The 17,158-nt window shown below is 35.1% G+C and overlaps 1 protein-coding gene across 1 annotated transcript in view; it reads left to right on the forward strand.

Moving 5' to 3' along the window:
• The window catches only part of ARHGEF38 (Rho guanine nucleotide exchange factor 38), a 128,207-nt gene that overhangs the window by 73,100 nt on the left and 37,949 nt on the right, over positions 1-17,158 (forward strand). Inside the window, exons 4-5 of the mRNA XM_001170503.7 lie at positions 5,150-5,297; positions 10,648-10,665. Coding sequence (XP_001170503.5) covers positions 5,150-5,297; positions 10,648-10,665 — 166 coding nt within the window. The remainder of the gene's footprint in view (positions 1-5,149; positions 5,298-10,647; positions 10,666-17,158) is intronic.

A 17,158-nucleotide genomic window follows, 5' to 3' on the forward strand; every position in this document is an offset into this window, starting at 1 on the left:
TTTGATTTGGGGCAGCCAAAATTTCTATTTCTTTAGAAGCAGATTATGACCATGGGGAGACAGCTAGCAAGCTCTGTCACCCACCCCACCAACTTAGTCAATCTTGGCAGTATTTCTCATTATTTTGTTCTTGTCCTTCCTCATGCTGATCCTTCTTTGTGGCTATGCCTTCTCAGGCTTCTCTGCAGTCTCTTTTTCTTCTATACCGTCCTCAATGTTAATGTTTGCCACCAACTGGTCCTCAGGCACTCTTTTCTTCTCACTCTGTGAACACTCTCGCATGGCCACATAAATTCATGTCTTATACTACCCAATTTTTACAAACCTACATCTTTGTCCAAGATATTATTTTCTTAAATCCTAGATTAATATATCCAATTTCCTAAAGGGCTTCACTGCTTGAATATACAATAAGCAACTCAAACTCAATACATCTGAAATTAAACTCGTCATCTTTCTCATTAAACTCTGTTATGCCATCAGTGTCTACACCCACATGGTCACTTAAACCACAATTCTGGGATATGCCTGGAATCATCTCTCACACATGTTCAATGTCCATTTTTTTCCTTTCTTCTGCATCCTCCTTGCTTTTGCTTTGCTTTAGTTATAGCTAACATCTATTGATCATTTGCATGTGCCAGCTCCTGATGCAAATATATTACATATTTTAACTCATTTAATCTGCAAACAACCCTACTATTATTATCTGCATTTTACAGATGAGGAAATTAAGGAACAGATAAGTAACTTTCCCAACTGTCACACATCGAGTAAATGGTAAAACCAGAATTTGAACCCAGGAAGTCGACTCCAGTGCACTCTCTCTTAACTGCAATAACTTTCTGTTTTAGCCCCTCATTGTTTATTTACCTTATTATTATAGAAGCCTTTCAATTTGTTTATCTTCTTCAATCTCACCAACTCCTCCCCGAAATTCCATCTTTCATACGAATAACTACCAGAATAGCTTTTCTTTTTTAGGTCAGTTACCTAAAAATCCATCGGTGCTTCACCATCACTTTCAGGTGAAGGTTTCACCTCCTTAATGTTGCACAAGGCCCTTCATGATCTGGCCCCAGCACACCTCTACAGTCCCTTCTGGAACTTCCTCACAGACATGGTCCCATCCAGCCACACTAGATCATTCCAAGTTTCTGAACAGATCTTACTCTCCACACCTATCTCCTTGCTTTTTGCACTCACTCAGAGGTCCTATGTCAAAAGTACACTGTTATGAGTGTTGCTCAAAGCTCCCCAAGGGCTGAATAGGTAACCCTCTGTACTTTATTTACTTTTCACATAGTATGGTAAACGGAAGTTCAGTCTTCTCTCTCTCCCTTGGTGTCCTGTATAATTTCCTTGAAGGAAGAGTTGGTTCTTTGTATCTACAGTACCTACCAAAGTGTTTGGTGCATGATGATCATCGAGTAATTTTCAAAAAAGGATGAACTAAGGAACACAACTTCTTCTTCCCTTTTATGGCATTTTCCTAAACAAAACCCGGGACAAGGAGATCCCTTGAAAATCACTGACTTTACCCTTGTTTACTTACCTGCAGGAGAAATTCATCTTGGAGCAGGATCACAATACTATAAAGGCCACCTGGTTTGGTGTGGCACATGTTGGGGCTGCAAGTGAGAGTATGGAAATAGAAAGAGTAGCATATGTTTATTCACATCAGTAAAGGGAACAAATTGAAACATAGGAGTCATGGTATCCAGACATAATATCAATATTTTGGGAAGTTATTTTTAATGAAGATAACTAAGGAGACTTAAAAGGGTGCATTTTTTTTTCTCCTTTGCATGGCGATTGCTTTTTGGGGATGCCAATGCAGAAATTCTTGGGTTGTAGAATTTTTAAAAAGAAGAGCACACTAGTTTTATTTATTTTACAGGATTCTGGTGCCTTTGTGACAGGCAACCACAAGTGAAATTACCTTCAATGGTCTTGGCTTAGTCCCTCCTCTGCTCCTAATCATCCCCTCAAACCCACATACATTAGACAGAGCGGTTGTCCTTCACCACTAAAGAAATGCAGCCGAGAGTTATGTTGCCGTGGAAACAGAATCACTTTTTGCTGCAAGACACACTGCTTCATCTGCACTATTATGAAGCAGAATACGTTGGTAGGGCTGGGAGGGGAATAAAATATTCTGCCTGCCAGTGTTGTACTTGGCCTTTGGGTGAATAAATGACTTTCAATTAGAGTACTTAAATATCTTTTAACTTTAATAATTATTATTAGAGCCTCAACAGAATTTTACTTGGAAAAGAGTAAAAAAAAAAAAAAGATTCTTCTGTTAAAGTAAGAGCTATAAATTCTTTCAAACTACACCACTCCTGTTAAAGAAAATGCAAGAGAATTTACAATTAATGGGTTCATTGTGTATAAAGATAAGTGTTTTAGCTCTTCTTTGTTTTTTGACTTTCTAATTTGATCACCTTGTGGATTTGTGAGATTGTCCTTACCTCTTTCCTTTTTTGGTCTCTGCTTTTAGCTTCTTTGTAGTAAGCACACTTATTTACAGCTTCATCTTGTGTTGGGCTGTGTGTATGCAGGTCCACTGTTGTTGACTTGCTGCTGAGCGTCCAGCTAAGTCTGTGATCTAAGCCTGTCACCAGTCCCACTTCTGGGCCCTCCCAGCCAAAGCCACTAGTTCCCATTTGCTACCTGGTTCTGCTACTGGGAGGCTCCCTTCCCTAAATTCAGTCACGGTTCTATTTTGCTTTCTTTCCTCTACTTGATAGCTCTTACTGTTTGTGTTGTTATCAGTGTCGAAGAACAAATCTATATGACCTACACTAGTTGAAGGATGAACTCTATAGGATATCAGAAACAAAACAAGAATCCTTTGTCCTTCAGCTCCAAAGATGCTCACAGTTATTGAGTTTTCTTATAGGCCCCCAGAAAGCACTACTAAAACAAACAAACAAAAACCTTAAAACACACACACACACACGCACACAAACACACACACACTCGCATGTGTGCACATTATCTCACATTACCTCAGAGTCTAACTATAAGCATATAATCACAGGAAAATCCCACATCATGAAAAGGAAAAATATTTTATTGGCTGTAAATAAATTAGAAAAGAATGTGATACTTTAAAAGTGTTAGTGTTTTAATTCTAGAGGTAGCAAAGCAACCTTAAGAGACAAATGACAATTCTTGAGCAACTAGTCAGTGGCGGGCACTTTTTATATCTATCACCCCATTTCATTCTCAAATGAATCTCAATGGCTACTATTATTTTTATTTTGCAAATAAAATGAAGGCACTAAGACTCAAATACTTTAAAAAAAATCATTCTCCGATTGTATAATTCATCCACGTAACCAAAAACGACTTGTACCCTAAAAGCTACTAAAATTTTAAAAAGTCATTCGCAAATTCCCCACACAAACCCTAAATTGTTTCTGATTTCAAGTTTAGTGTTCTTTCCAAGTGCATCACCTCATACAGTGCTCAGCAAAGCTCTGAATTGGGTGGCTGGGGAGGGGTATGGGCTAAAATCCAGGGAAAAAATAAGAATACAGCCTCTAATTCTGCCTTTCCACCTCTAGACAGGACTTCGGGAAAATCATTTATTTGTTTCAAATTCAGATTTATTCATCCTGAATTAATATGGATAAATAACCTTTTATCTCTTCATGCAAGTAGGAAGTTAATGTGTGAAAAACACGTTGAAAATACTAAGGGCACTTTTATTTCTGTGGAAAGAATGACTTACTCCTGTTAACTATAATAGGTCCAGATTAATAGGTCCAGATCACTGTCAATCTATTCAGCCATCCCAATTAATTCAGCCACCAAATCATTATTAGTCTCAAATCTGCAATGTTTTGAGAGCTGACCCTGTCACATATTGCTTGGATGTCTGCCAAATAATTTCTATAGTGCTGGGTTGAGTAGTGGATGCATAATACTTATCTTTAAGTAATGAAGTGTGGATCAAATCAAACTATTGTCCAATATCTAATTTAGTCACCAGTTATAGACCCTATTTCATCATAATATCAAAAAGGATTTATTAAATGCCTGGATACAATTAGTCTAAGTTGCTTTACGAACATACAGTCATAACCTTTGTTCATGGTATTAAACTGATTTTTAAAATAATGATCTATTTTATTATCACATAGAAGGAAATATTTTATTTCTCTAAACTCCATTGCTTGCCTTTCAGAGAGCCTGAGGAAATATTAGTGCAGTAAATATTGAAAAATACTTACCCAGCACTTGAAATTTCACCTTCTGTGTCTCTTATAAATTAACAAAAAATTGCTTCATTTTGAGTATTTCATATGTATTTACTATACTATGAACTTTACAAATACCACCTCCTTTAATTTTTACAATGACTCTCTAAAATTGAATATATTGGTGTCATCACGTTTAAAGAGTAAAAATAACTTGCTCAAGTCAAAGTGCCAGTCTGTAGCACAGCCTGACTCAAATCCATGCACACCAAGTCTAAACTGCAACTCTTTTTTTTTTTTTTTTGAGATAGAGTCTTGCTCTGTCACCCAGGCTGGAGTGCAGTGGTGCAATCTCGGCTCGCTGCAACCTCTGCCTCCCGGGTTCAAGCGATTCTCCTGCCTCAGCCTCCCGAGTAGCTGGGGCTACAGGGCGCCTGCCACCAGGCTGATTTTTGTATTTTTAGTAGAGACGGGGTTTCACCATATTGGCCAGGCTGGTCTCAAACTCCTGACCTCGTGATCCACCCACCTCAGCCTCCCAAAGTGCTGGGATTATAGGCGTGAGCCACTGCACCTGGCCACACTGCAACTCTTAACCGCACTTCTGCACATCAACCTTGTGTGTGAAGTTGCCTTTGAGAAAACCAGCTTTCTTTTGCTGTCCATCTCTGATAACTTGTTCATCCTTTGTTTTATAAAAGAAAAAAAAAGAAAAGACAGAAAAAGAGAAGGAGCAAAGAAGGAAAGCAGGGAGAGAAGGGAAAAGGAAAGAAAAGGAAAAAAAAAATCACTCAATGTTTTCCACCCTTCCTGAATAACCTGGGGATAAAGTAGGTCCCATCCAACTTTTTGACACGAGTCGACATTGTTGAAAATAATCATGTGAAGTGCCAGCTTTGTCTGATGATGTCGTTTTGCCTTTGTTTTGCATTTATCAGGAGAAGTATTCTTGCAGATTAAAGGGCCACTGGAAGATATTTATAAAATCTACTGCTATCACCATGATGAAGCACATAGTATACTGGAGTCCTATGAAAAGGAAGAAGAGCTGAAGGAACATTTGAGCCACTGTATCCAGTCCTTAAAGTAAGGCCTTTTCAAATGATGATTCCCATCTCCTCTCAGTTGCCTAGCAGGGAACATTTTAAATGGATGTAGATGAAAGGTCTCACATAAATCCTATGTTTTATGAGACTTGCTGGGAGCTCTGCTTTGCATTCCCTTTATAAAAAGCTGACATGCCAGAAGCGCTGATTGACTTTTTTTCCCCCTGCGAGAATGACTAAAAATAACATGGGAGAAGATTTAGAGCTCTGCAGCGATTGAAAAATGCAATATCAAAATATAAAATGTGGAAGAAAAGCCTCTTCTTAAAGCTATTGTAACTTGCCTGGCCCCACGTAGTTCAAGGATTATGTGAGATAACACGTGGCCCCATGACCACTGGAGCACATGGGTTAATGGAGTTAGGGGAATGGCCTACGACTCTGCATGGCCGTCTTCTTTCCCCAAACTCACTGTGGGGAGATGGGTGAAGACAAGTCAGGCCTTGCTAAAGTTAGTTTCAGAACAATTACTCATGCCTTCCTTTCTCATCCCTAAAACATTGGTGGGGGTGCTACACAATGTACTTTTTCTTTTCTAGAGGAAGTATCTATTCACTGTGAAAATCTGAAAAATATAACAAAGTATGTGTAAGATAAAAACCCCTTGCTATTTCACTATTAGCCCCTTTCTTCTTAATAATCATTTTCTTCTGATATTATTTATATGTATAAATGTGGGTATGTGTTTGGATTGATTCTTTTAAATGGAATTAGTATCTTTCTGAATATGCAGTTTCCTATCACATGAAGCTTAAAGCCAAAATCACTACCATACTCCACATCTTACCCAGTGGCTCTCTTACAGACTCTCACTTGTAAGTAGTATCCACTGTCAAATAATTTTGATTAGACCAGGAATTAAACAACCACAGAGAGCTGTGGTGTATAAGTCAATGCACACCCGTCTGATCCTGTAGCACACCTCCCCTGTTTACTCTGTGTGGTAGGGGAAAGAGGGATCCCCAACGGGGATGGGGATGGGGATCCTAACGTGGTACAAGAGGTTTTTAGCTTCATTAAATTGAATCATGATACTACTCTGGAGGAGGCGTTTCCTGGCTAGAATTGGGTCTGAAAGTGAGTTTAAAATGAGCCCAGTGAATTTTTTTTTAAATAAATAAAATTTCAACTTTATTGCCCTCTACTGGTCATTAAATTACTGCAGTTTTAAACCATTCTTCATGCTATGGAAAAGAATTCAAGTCACCAAATCTTAAGCATTTATTTAGTGTTTGTGCTGTGTCAAGCGTAGTTCTGGGGGCTAAGTATACAAAAGTAAATAAGACTTAGATTCTGCCCTAAGCAACTCAATATGATCAGTTAAGTCTTAAATATAAGATGTAATGAGCAAGTAGCTCTAGTTAATTATTTCTATTTTCAGTTTAGGTTCAGTGTTAGCATATCAATTCAGAGTAACATTCAGATTTGAAGTTGTGTTCATATTAATAAATTCATATATTAGAAGCACAGTCCTCTAAATGTTCAGATGTTTTATTCTTTGGGGAAAAAGAAAGGAATGGTGTTATCCTGGGTTTGAATGAACACCTTTCCTACCTTAAACAAGTGGCAAGATCTGATCCAATAAAAGCTGGAGCCATTTTCCTTCTTCGGGTTCTAGAACTAAGAGTGAGAAATGTCACAGCAAGTGAACATTTAGCACCTTTGATCACCCCCACCCAATGCCAGCCCTGGGGATGGAGGTCCTTGCCTGAAAAGAATGTGGTGCCTCTACTTTAGGCATGCGCTTCTAACTGTTCACCAGAAGTGGAGCAGTCTGTTCAGAGAGGAAAGAACATCAGTTTATTATTCATTAAACTTTTAACTTTTAAGAGAAAGAAACAGACCCTGCCAGAAGATTCCACTAGGCAGTATAGCCCAGTATCATATCCCCACAAAGCAGCTAAAGGCAGAGGTGATTTTAGAACCTCGTGAAGTCTCAGTTACTGAAAATTATTTTCAGACCCAATGGCTTATTTGGTCTTTTTCTGCAAGTTTCAGGTAATTCCCCTGGCCATGCCCCAAATTTTGGGTTTAGAGCTATTCTGATTTTAGGTTACAGTTGCAGGCACTGGAAGGTGTTAAGGTTTAGAAAGCAAAAAAGCCAAAAGAAGCAGTATTGGCACAACAATTTCTTAAGGGAAAGAAAATCAAATAAAATAGCTGAAGTTAGAGCTATTTTCCCAAAAGTTGCCTTTCCATGAAAATAAAGTTAATGATGGATTGTACTGGTCTGCCTGAAGGCTGAGGGCAGTAGAATTATTGACATTACTGACCTCAATCGAGCTAAGCTTTAAATTCTGAGAAACAGGTTTTCAAACAGGTTTATAGGCCAAAGAGAGTCTGGAACACCCTAAGGGCTTGGTTTTCCTGGCCAAGTAATCAGTCAAAGCTATTACTGTCACTCTGCCTTTTCCTTGTGGCTAGATAACACAGCCCAAGTGCAGTTGCCAATTTCTAATGAATACTAGGTGTGGCCTCCATTTTATCCTGTGCAAGGGGATATTGGAAATCTTTGTTCAAAGCAATATCCACGAGAGAGGTGGCTTCATGCCTCAGAAGTTAAGGTGGATTTTAAAGCAATTTAGGCTGCTTTTTAACCAAAATTACAGTATGTTTATTGAGGGCCTAATAAATATTTAATAAGAGTGCTAAATAATGTTGAAAATATTTTTTAAAAATATATAAGCATAGTTCTTGCCTCTCAGGAACACAAACCCTAGTTGAGGAGATAAACAAAACCATGTGGAAAGTTTAATAACAATACAAGAATTAATTTAAATAACACCAGAAGCTTTCACAGTGGCTGCAGTTCAAGACTAATTCCCAAAAGAGTAGTAGAGATATTACCTGGTTCTGTAAAAGACCCAAGTTTCTAACTTTCAATTATTCTTTGAAGCCAATTATCTTTCAAAAGAGAGAATAATGTTGAATCCTTTCATAACGTGAGGGCAGTGTTTTTCTGTGTGGAGTTCCCTTGCACCAGATCCACCAGGATGGTGTATTAAAAGTACAGATTCCTATGCTCTGCCTCGGACCAAAAAAAAAATACAATTTCTGGTGGTCCAGTTCAGGGTCTGCTCTTTTAACAAGCCACCTCAGGTGATTTTCCATACACACTCAAGTTAAGAACTAAATTAGTGGGAGAAATCATACTTGCTGCTTTCCCTGAAGCAGGTGGGTTTTTTCATCAATATAGATACAATCTAAGCAGTAACTACAGAGTTTGGAGACCTTCAAAAAGAAAAGATTCTAAGGCTCTCCAAAAGCAAATACACATCTGCATCTATAGCCTACAAATTGGAAATTAGCAAGTTTTTATTTATTCAACAAGAAGTTTTGACAGTCAAATTAGTGACCCCTAAGATTGTGTGAAATACTGTATTAAAATAGTCTCCAAAGTTATGGAAGTTATTTGCTAAAGATCTTATTACTTAGCCTTCTTGGGGTTATTTAAGGTTTCTGATCTGTATGAGGAATGTGAAAGATAGCGTGGCTATAAATGCAAATGTAGCTATAATTAGAATAGCCTGTCTGTTGCCTCCTTTTTCTGCTTTTCCATTTATAAATACCACTAAAGTCCCTGCTGCATTTCAGAGGCCCCAGAGATCTGTTTATTTTGTAATAGAAAGAGAATGAAGGGGATTTTCTAAGTTTTTTGATGGATGGAAGACACATTTCTAGCTTCATGTCTAGTTGTTATAAATGTATCTGTATTTTTCTTCTTGCTAATCAAGGCCATCATCCCCAGGAGGAAAACTTCTAACTTCTAGTCATCTGGGCACTTTGGCTGCTCACATTACTCCTGGAGCTTCTCCATTCAGGGAGGAAGCTAAAAGCTCATGCAATGCAAAATCCAAAGGAATACATTTCAATTTGTTCACCACATTTTATACTCATTATTCTAATGGAGCGTTCCAAGTAAAAATTAAAATCACTTTTGGAAAGCCCTTCAGTTCCTTGTTATATGGCATCATGTTTGAACAAAGACTATAATCCTTAAGGAATAGTCACATAAAAACTTGTTAATTGTGAGTCAAAGTATAATGTGTTCATGAGGGTAGGAGGTATAGTGATAAATATATTAAATTACTTTATCCCATAAAAGGGTAAATGGACACATTTTAAATTCTTCCTTCCTGAATTGCCCTTGGTTGGGATTAGCTTCTGCAAAGTTTCAGCCTAAAAGAGATTTTTTTAAAAATGATGAACAAATAAAAAGATGTTATAATATAGTGCCACTACTCCACAGATTGTGGTTTTATCCTACTGGAAAATCTCTCAGATTCCCTTTCATAATGTGTTATACTACATAAACACAATGTTTAATTTATGTTATGATATTTAGGTTTTACTTGGCTACAATAAATGAAATAGAAAAAAAAAACCCCATGTTTTCTGTAGGAGTTAAAAGAATAACCTTCTCTTTCAACTTCAATGTATGTGTTTTGATTCCTAAATGATCACATTATTCACTTATTTGTTTGCATGAAAAATTGCATTTTTATTTTTATTCATTTTCTTCCCCAGATTTTCTGACCTATGACGCACAAAGCATATCTGACAAATAAAATTTCCCTTTAGAAGAGGAAAGAAGGAAGCATGTGAGCTTAAAGGAAATGATTGGAAGGAAATATTGGGCAGGGGGTGGTGGTGGTATTTCTTTCATTGCAATAGGAGAGTTCTTTAAACAGTCGTGAATAATTGCCTAAAATTATAGCAGCTGCTGATTTTTAAAAAATTGTAATTCTGTGCTTGATTCCCATCTAATAGATCTTAGACTAAGCAAAACCTAGTTATGTTAGGATGTCTAGCAATTCACTCATATAGCATGTCTGGAGATTGAGGAAACAATTGCTTCACACATGTCCCCCACCATTTTCCACATATACAAAGTACTGAGATTAATGGAAAAAAACTTATTAAATCCATTAAATTTTACAAAATGCAGCTTAGGCACTTATTAAATTTTTCCTCAATCACTGAATGTAAAAAGACCATCTATTATTATGGGATGGATCTTAAAATTTTTTTATATTGAAAACATTTATTGTACTCCAAATGGTTGGAAACCAAAGGCCACAGTGATCAGATAATAAACACAGGATATTATTTTATTTATCCATAGCCACTTGAGGCTTTTAGATAAAAACTTTCATCTTCTTTATTTGTTAGGGACATGATTATAAAATAATAAGACTACTTCTATAAGGCATTCATGAAAATTACTTATTTTATGTTACATAAGAAAATTTAAAAGGATTTATAATGTTTGTATATTACCTTAAATATACAGATTTACATGAATTTACTTTCTTTTTCTTCTCTTACAGGAAAATATACATGCAAGAGTAAGTACTTTTTAAAATAATATAAATCAAATATAAAAATCACGAGAAAATGCAGCTGACTGTTCCTGTCCAAATAAGAAATTCTGATTTTTCTAATCATGAGTATTGCTTTTAATAATCCAGGATTGCAAAGGCATTTACCCCATTACTGGTGCATATTTTACTTATTAAATTATTATCACATATACTTTACCAAACCTTTTAGAAGAATCCCAACATATAATTTACTAAGTTTGCTGATGCCAGAAAGTCTTTGGGAACTGCTCATCTACATATGTTTGGGAATCTTAATGTGTCCAAAAACACTTCTTTCTATGAAACATATTAGTCTTTAAAAAATCTCAGATTAATATCATAATGCATTTGAAGTTTCTATAGATTAATGCATAAGAAAAGATTATTTTATGAAAATATTAGATTTCTTCTAATTTCAAGTCTTGTATGATTTATGGAGAAAAAAATCATACACATTATAGCATGAAAATGAAATATTAAGGTGAAATAGTTGGTTACTAGGACAATATAGAAATTATTTTAGAAAAACAGCGTATACAAACACTCTGAAAGAGGTCCATTATTCTAGAAGAAAATGTGTCCAGGCTGATTAATGCTGAAAGGATGAAATTGACTTCAATACAAACTCCAATTTATTTACCAGGCACATGTTTGGCTTATGATGAACAACTCTTTAAGGTCCCAAGCTTCTAGTGTGTGTTTGCTTGTGTGTGTGTATGTACTTTAAATTCCTAAGAGTTTATATGAAGAAATAAAGAGCTTACAAAATATAAATTATATTAATGTAAGCAGCAAATACCTGTCATTCATATTTTGGTGCAGAGCAACAGTGAGAACGGAATTCTGGAACTGAAGTGAAGGAGTCAGGCATCATACAGATCTGTAGACCAAGGCTGTATATCTCAGTCAAGTTGAGAAGCTGATTTTTGAGACACCAGACAGGCAACCAGTTCTCTCACTTTATCAGTCTTTTCTTTTCTTTTTTCAAAAGGAAAAACTATCCGACAGTATAAACAGATATGAGTAGATTTGTCTTATGAGTTTCCAATTCTAGGCTCATTTGAATTCAAAGAGGTGCATCGGCCTCCTGGCTTCTCTTCAAAGATAGTTGATGGGGGCTGGGAAATGGCTCTGCCTCATTATACAGCCTGTGTCCCTGGCATTGTGCCAAGGACTGGAGCTTTGCATAAGTGAGTGGTTAGAGAAGAACTTCATGTGCTACAAATTCTGCTTAGGTTTCCTTTTCTAAAGCTTGCATTAGATCTTTGGAACCAAGAAACAAGGAGAGAGGAGAGAGAGATTCAGAGGAGAAAAGGGAGATATTCTTCTTAGTACAGTTTGCATGCACGGACTTCTACATACAGAATACTTAAACAGTTCATTGTATTGAAACGCGTTTAAAAATGGCCCTAGCACTTGCTGCAATCCTGCTGTGTAGGAGTTAGCCAGGTTGTGTCTGCTCCCTCTAGACTATTCTATACATCAAGAACTAAAAAAGAAGAGCAATCCCAGCATGTGGCTGGATGCACATCAAAGCCAAGTCTGCCATGAATTATTTTCCTTCCTGTTCCTTTCATTCAGGTCATGAAGCACACATACTGCTACAGGAAAGGGCAAAAGGCAATGTCAAGTGCTGTGTAATTGTTGGGTTCTTTAGTGGCAAAGGCCAGCAATGTTGCAGCCAAAAGGGCATTTAAGAGTACAAGATGTGGGTTTTTACATGGCATTCAATAATCCCTCACTTATGGCAATCAAAAATTATCTGTTTTTTAGTTTTTTTTTTTACAACCTACCTTCTTAAAAATACAAAGTGAAAGATATTTGTAATTTCTAAAATGTTTACTTTGAATTATAACCTCACGCAAACATCAGACCCTATTAAAGTGACAGCAATCGTAGAACTTCCCACTAAAAGCAAGAAAAAAATGCCTATTCTAAACACAGCTATCTTCAGAAATGCAGTGTTTTGTTATCTTTATGCTTTCACTCTTTTTTTATGTGTTCCCTGTCAGATTAGCTATTCTCACCTTGGATTTCAAGGTTCCTATTAATCACAAAATATTATAAATTATTTTCTCTTTTCTTTGTATTTTAAAAATTATTGAAGAAACATTGCAAAAAAAGGAAAATAAAAATGAGGACAGTAAAGACAATCAGCAGTCACATTCCAAAGCTAACTATTGTAGCATTGCAGTGAGTCCCTCACTTCACCATACTTTTTTCTTCACACACATACATTGACTAAAATAGGAACACTATACATTTCTTGTATGTCGACTTGCTACCTCATTCATCATCAATACATTGTGAATATCTTTCCATGTCAGTAAATATAAATCCACATTGTTTTATACTTGCATAATATTCTGTCTGATATATATGCCATAATTTAGTTTGCCAAACCCTTACTGACAATTGAATTGTGTCTGTCTTATTGATGTCATAAGTTTATTTTTATATATGATCTTGGTACAATAATCTGATTTTTTGGATCAATTTCTGAAAGTGAAATTGCTAGATCAAAGGGCTTTTGATACTTACTGTCAGAACATTTCAAAAAAAGCTGAACTAATTTATATTCTCACTACTCTTATGTCAATTGTTCATTTATCCACTACTTGCCAACACTAGATACAAATAATATTGATATCTTTATAACTCATAATGTATAGGCCCAAATAGTATCCTGTTATTTTAATTTGCATTTTTCCTATGTATTTAACTACTTGTATTTCATTTCTAATGAATGATGTTTTTAAATGATTATTCACTTTTACTGAGATGTTCATTTTTTCTAATACGTTTGTAATGTCTCTTTAATTAGTGCATATTAACCTTTGTCTTATGTATTATATATAATTTTTCCAGTTTATCATCTGACTTTTAACACAGTTTATGGCTGTTTCAGGCTGTTTTTAATCTATAAAATTTTACGGAGCTAAATTTTTAAATAGACATCATTTTTTTCTACTGTGGCTTTCAGATTTTGTGTCTTCCTTAGAAATTCCAACATTAGTTTATAAAGGATGATCCTATGATTTCTTCAAATTCTTATATGGTTTAATTTTTAGATTTAATATTTGACCAAACTCGAAATTATTTTAGTGTAAAGAATGAGGCCAAAATCCATTTTTATTGTTTTATTTATGGCTAGTTAATTCTCATAACATCTGATATTGAATAATTCACTTTTTCCCACTAAATAGGATTGTCAAGTTTACCATGTACTCTATTTCTATACATATTTGTATCTATTTCTTGATTTTCTATTTTGTGCTACTCATTTGTCCATAAATGTATCAATACCAAACTGCTTTTATTTTTGTAGCTTTATAATATATTTTAATATTGAGTATCATTAGTCTCAGCTCGGTACTTTTCTTTTACAATTTTTTGAGTATTCTTGCATATTCCCTTTTTATAAAGAACTTTTTATTAAAAATGATGTATAGCCTTGTTTCAATAGCCAAATCATTCTGCAAGATTTGTCAAGAAAAATAGTAATCCCCTCTTCTCCTGCCAGCCCCTAAATTCTCATTAGAATACATTACTTTCACATCTTTAGCTGTCTATTTTGGTATTTATCTTTATTACTCTAAAAACATGCTTGGTTGTTTCCTTTTTAGATACTATCTTTAACTTTCTCCTGTAGACGACAAGAATTTATTTCTCTTTCCTATCCCTATCTCCTCTACACACAACAAACACACACACAAACGCCTTTTCCATTTCTCCATTCCCCCAAGTGGTTACGCTGTAATTTTGTTAGAGCAATAATCAATGTCTGATTATTATATCTAAGTAAACTTCTTTTCAGAGCTAAACCTTAAAGTGATTACTTATTTTTCTATGAGTTAACAATTGTTGATTATCGTTTTCATTGTGCCCTCCTCCTCCACTTCATCTACTTTCTCTGCTGCTTCTTGTTCTTCATTTACTTAGTTTTCTTTGTATTAACAATTAATGCCAAACTCACAGCCAGTTAACTAAGTCATCTTTCAAGACAACCAGATGCATTATGTATGCTATCAATTTCATCTCCCCAAAAGAGCCCCTTCCAGAGTCTCCAGTCCAGTTGGACTGGTGACACCAGGTGCAGCCATCTTGTAGGAATTCCCCTCCCATCATCCTGGAGATTCTCTTTGCTTCTTTCCTGTGTTGGTTCTAACTCATTTTGGTGGAGTACATCCTTCAGTAGTTTCTTCTATTCCTTATAGAATGCATGGGAAGTAAAATGTTAAGAACTTTGTATCTGAAATACTTTTCTTTTACTCTCACGCTTGGTTTATAGTTTGATTTGCTATCGAATTCTAAATTGGAAACCATTCACCTTCAGAATTTAGAGGTAATTCTTTATCATTTTCTAGGTTTCAGAGTTGCTATTAGAAATCTGAAACATTCTGATTCCTAATTATGCATTTATACCTATGTGCTTATTTCTTTTTCTGAAGGATTATAGAGTCTTCTTTTTGTCCTTAGCACTCTGAAGTTCATGAATTCCAAGGTGTGACTCCATTTCTTCCATTGTGCTGGACACTTAGTGAGTTCTTTTAACCTGCAAATTCCTGTCTTTTTCTTGAATTATTTCGCTCACTATTTACTCCTCATATTTGCTTTGTTTTACCTTTCTGTGATTCTTATTAGTAGATGATGAAGTTCCTAGACCAGTCATCTAATTTTCTCATTTTTTTTCTATTTTCTATTCTTTTGTGTGTTTGTTCTTCTCTTTGGAAAGTTTCAAGACATTATCTCCAACACTTGTAAGAATTAGACACTTTCTTAAACAGATTTTCAATGGACCCTCCTTATTTTGGTATCCAGCCCCTCATTCCCTATTTCCATGGGTAACCAGTGACTGTAATTGATTAACATTTGCAAAATGATTAAACATTGCCTCACCATTTCACTGGTTCTATCTGGTCTGTTACATCAGTTACTATTCATTTGTCTCCCTTATGTATTCTAATTTAATAATTATTATGATGTATTTATTTTCACTATTATCTTTTATTTATGACAAATGCTGTTTGTTTATTTGTGTAACAATATACAGTTTCCTTTAAAATTGACTTAGGTGTTTTAAAAGGAGAGTAAATTGAAAAAAGTAACAGCATAAATGCTTGTGGCTACTGTAAAATAAATATTAAATTTAGGATGCTTGTGATCATGAAATAAAGGAAATTCAAAGTAATATAGTTAATAGTTACATAATTATTCTTTTTTTTACTTATTTTTTCCTTCCCATTAAGAAATATAGATGTGCTGCATGTTGAATATCTAATTTTTTTTGTTTTCCAGCATAATGTTTATATTATTTAAAAGTCATTTTAATTTTCATTGTACTTTTTTCTTGTATTTGATATGAAACTCTGCAGCAAAACTGGATGCTGCTAAAACAAAGCCAGCTGTGTTTACTTGACTTTGTAAAGACCCAAAAATAATTTGTAATGAGATTAGTGTAGCTACTTTTGGCACTAAATACTTGCCAAAGTATTTATGATAAGACAGAGGAAGATGAAATAGAATTACAAATTAATAAGTAGTTTAGTTTTTGGCCCAATATGTATGAGCAATTGTTACACGTTTGTTTACTTACTGTGGGGAGTCATGGGATAATTGACTTCCTGGCTGAGATGGGTTATATCACACACAGGACTCATCTTCCTCGCATGGTTATCAGAACTGAATCCTACTGTGGGAGATTAGATGGGGTGAATTTTGTGGCACTGAAAGCATGGAGTATTATTATCTTATAACACTCCCTCTATCTTTTCTACCATATTGCTTGTCTGTGTGATGCAGTTATCTGAATATCATTGCTCATCACTTGGGCAACTCTCTCAAGTATATCTCCAGACACAAAAGTGTCTGGGAGATTTCTCATTTTTGAGAACACCTTTTTTAGGAGAAACAACAATCATGTATAAATACTATTATTGTCATTTGAAATATAAAAGGGAGAGATAGAACTTTGATCCCAAAGAGTGATGAATAAAAAGTAATGATACAATCTAGACACAACAGAGCCTAAGTTGGTTTTTTGATAGATCTGGATAAGAAAGAAATGAGAGCAGTTCTTAACATTTAAAGTTAAAGTTCTTAACATTTTACTTCCCATTCATTCTGTGAGGAATAGAAGAAACTACTGAAGGGTGTACTCTATCAAAATGAGGAAGAACCAACACAGGAAAGAGGCAAAGAGAATCTCCAGGATGATGGGAGGGGAATTCCTACACGATGGCTGCATATCTGGGTTTTTGTTTTTTATAATTAAAAATAAGAGCATATATATAACAAAAGACCACACTAATAAACTATTTTATTAAAGTTGAATTTATATTGATTTAAATGTTTGATTATATTTTGATAGTCTTTTAGTGATTTTCAAAGATTAAATAAGTTAGCATTTGATAATAAAAATTCAAAAGAAATTCTGATTATATTCATGTAGATAATATGATTTCCTCTAATCAAGTTA

The sequence above is a fragment of the Pan troglodytes genome, chromosome 3 (genome assembly GCF_028858775.2).
Source record: "Pan troglodytes isolate AG18354 chromosome 3, NHGRI_mPanTro3-v2.0_pri, whole genome shotgun sequence".
Lineage (NCBI taxonomy): Eukaryota > Metazoa > Chordata > Mammalia > Primates > Hominidae > Pan > Pan troglodytes.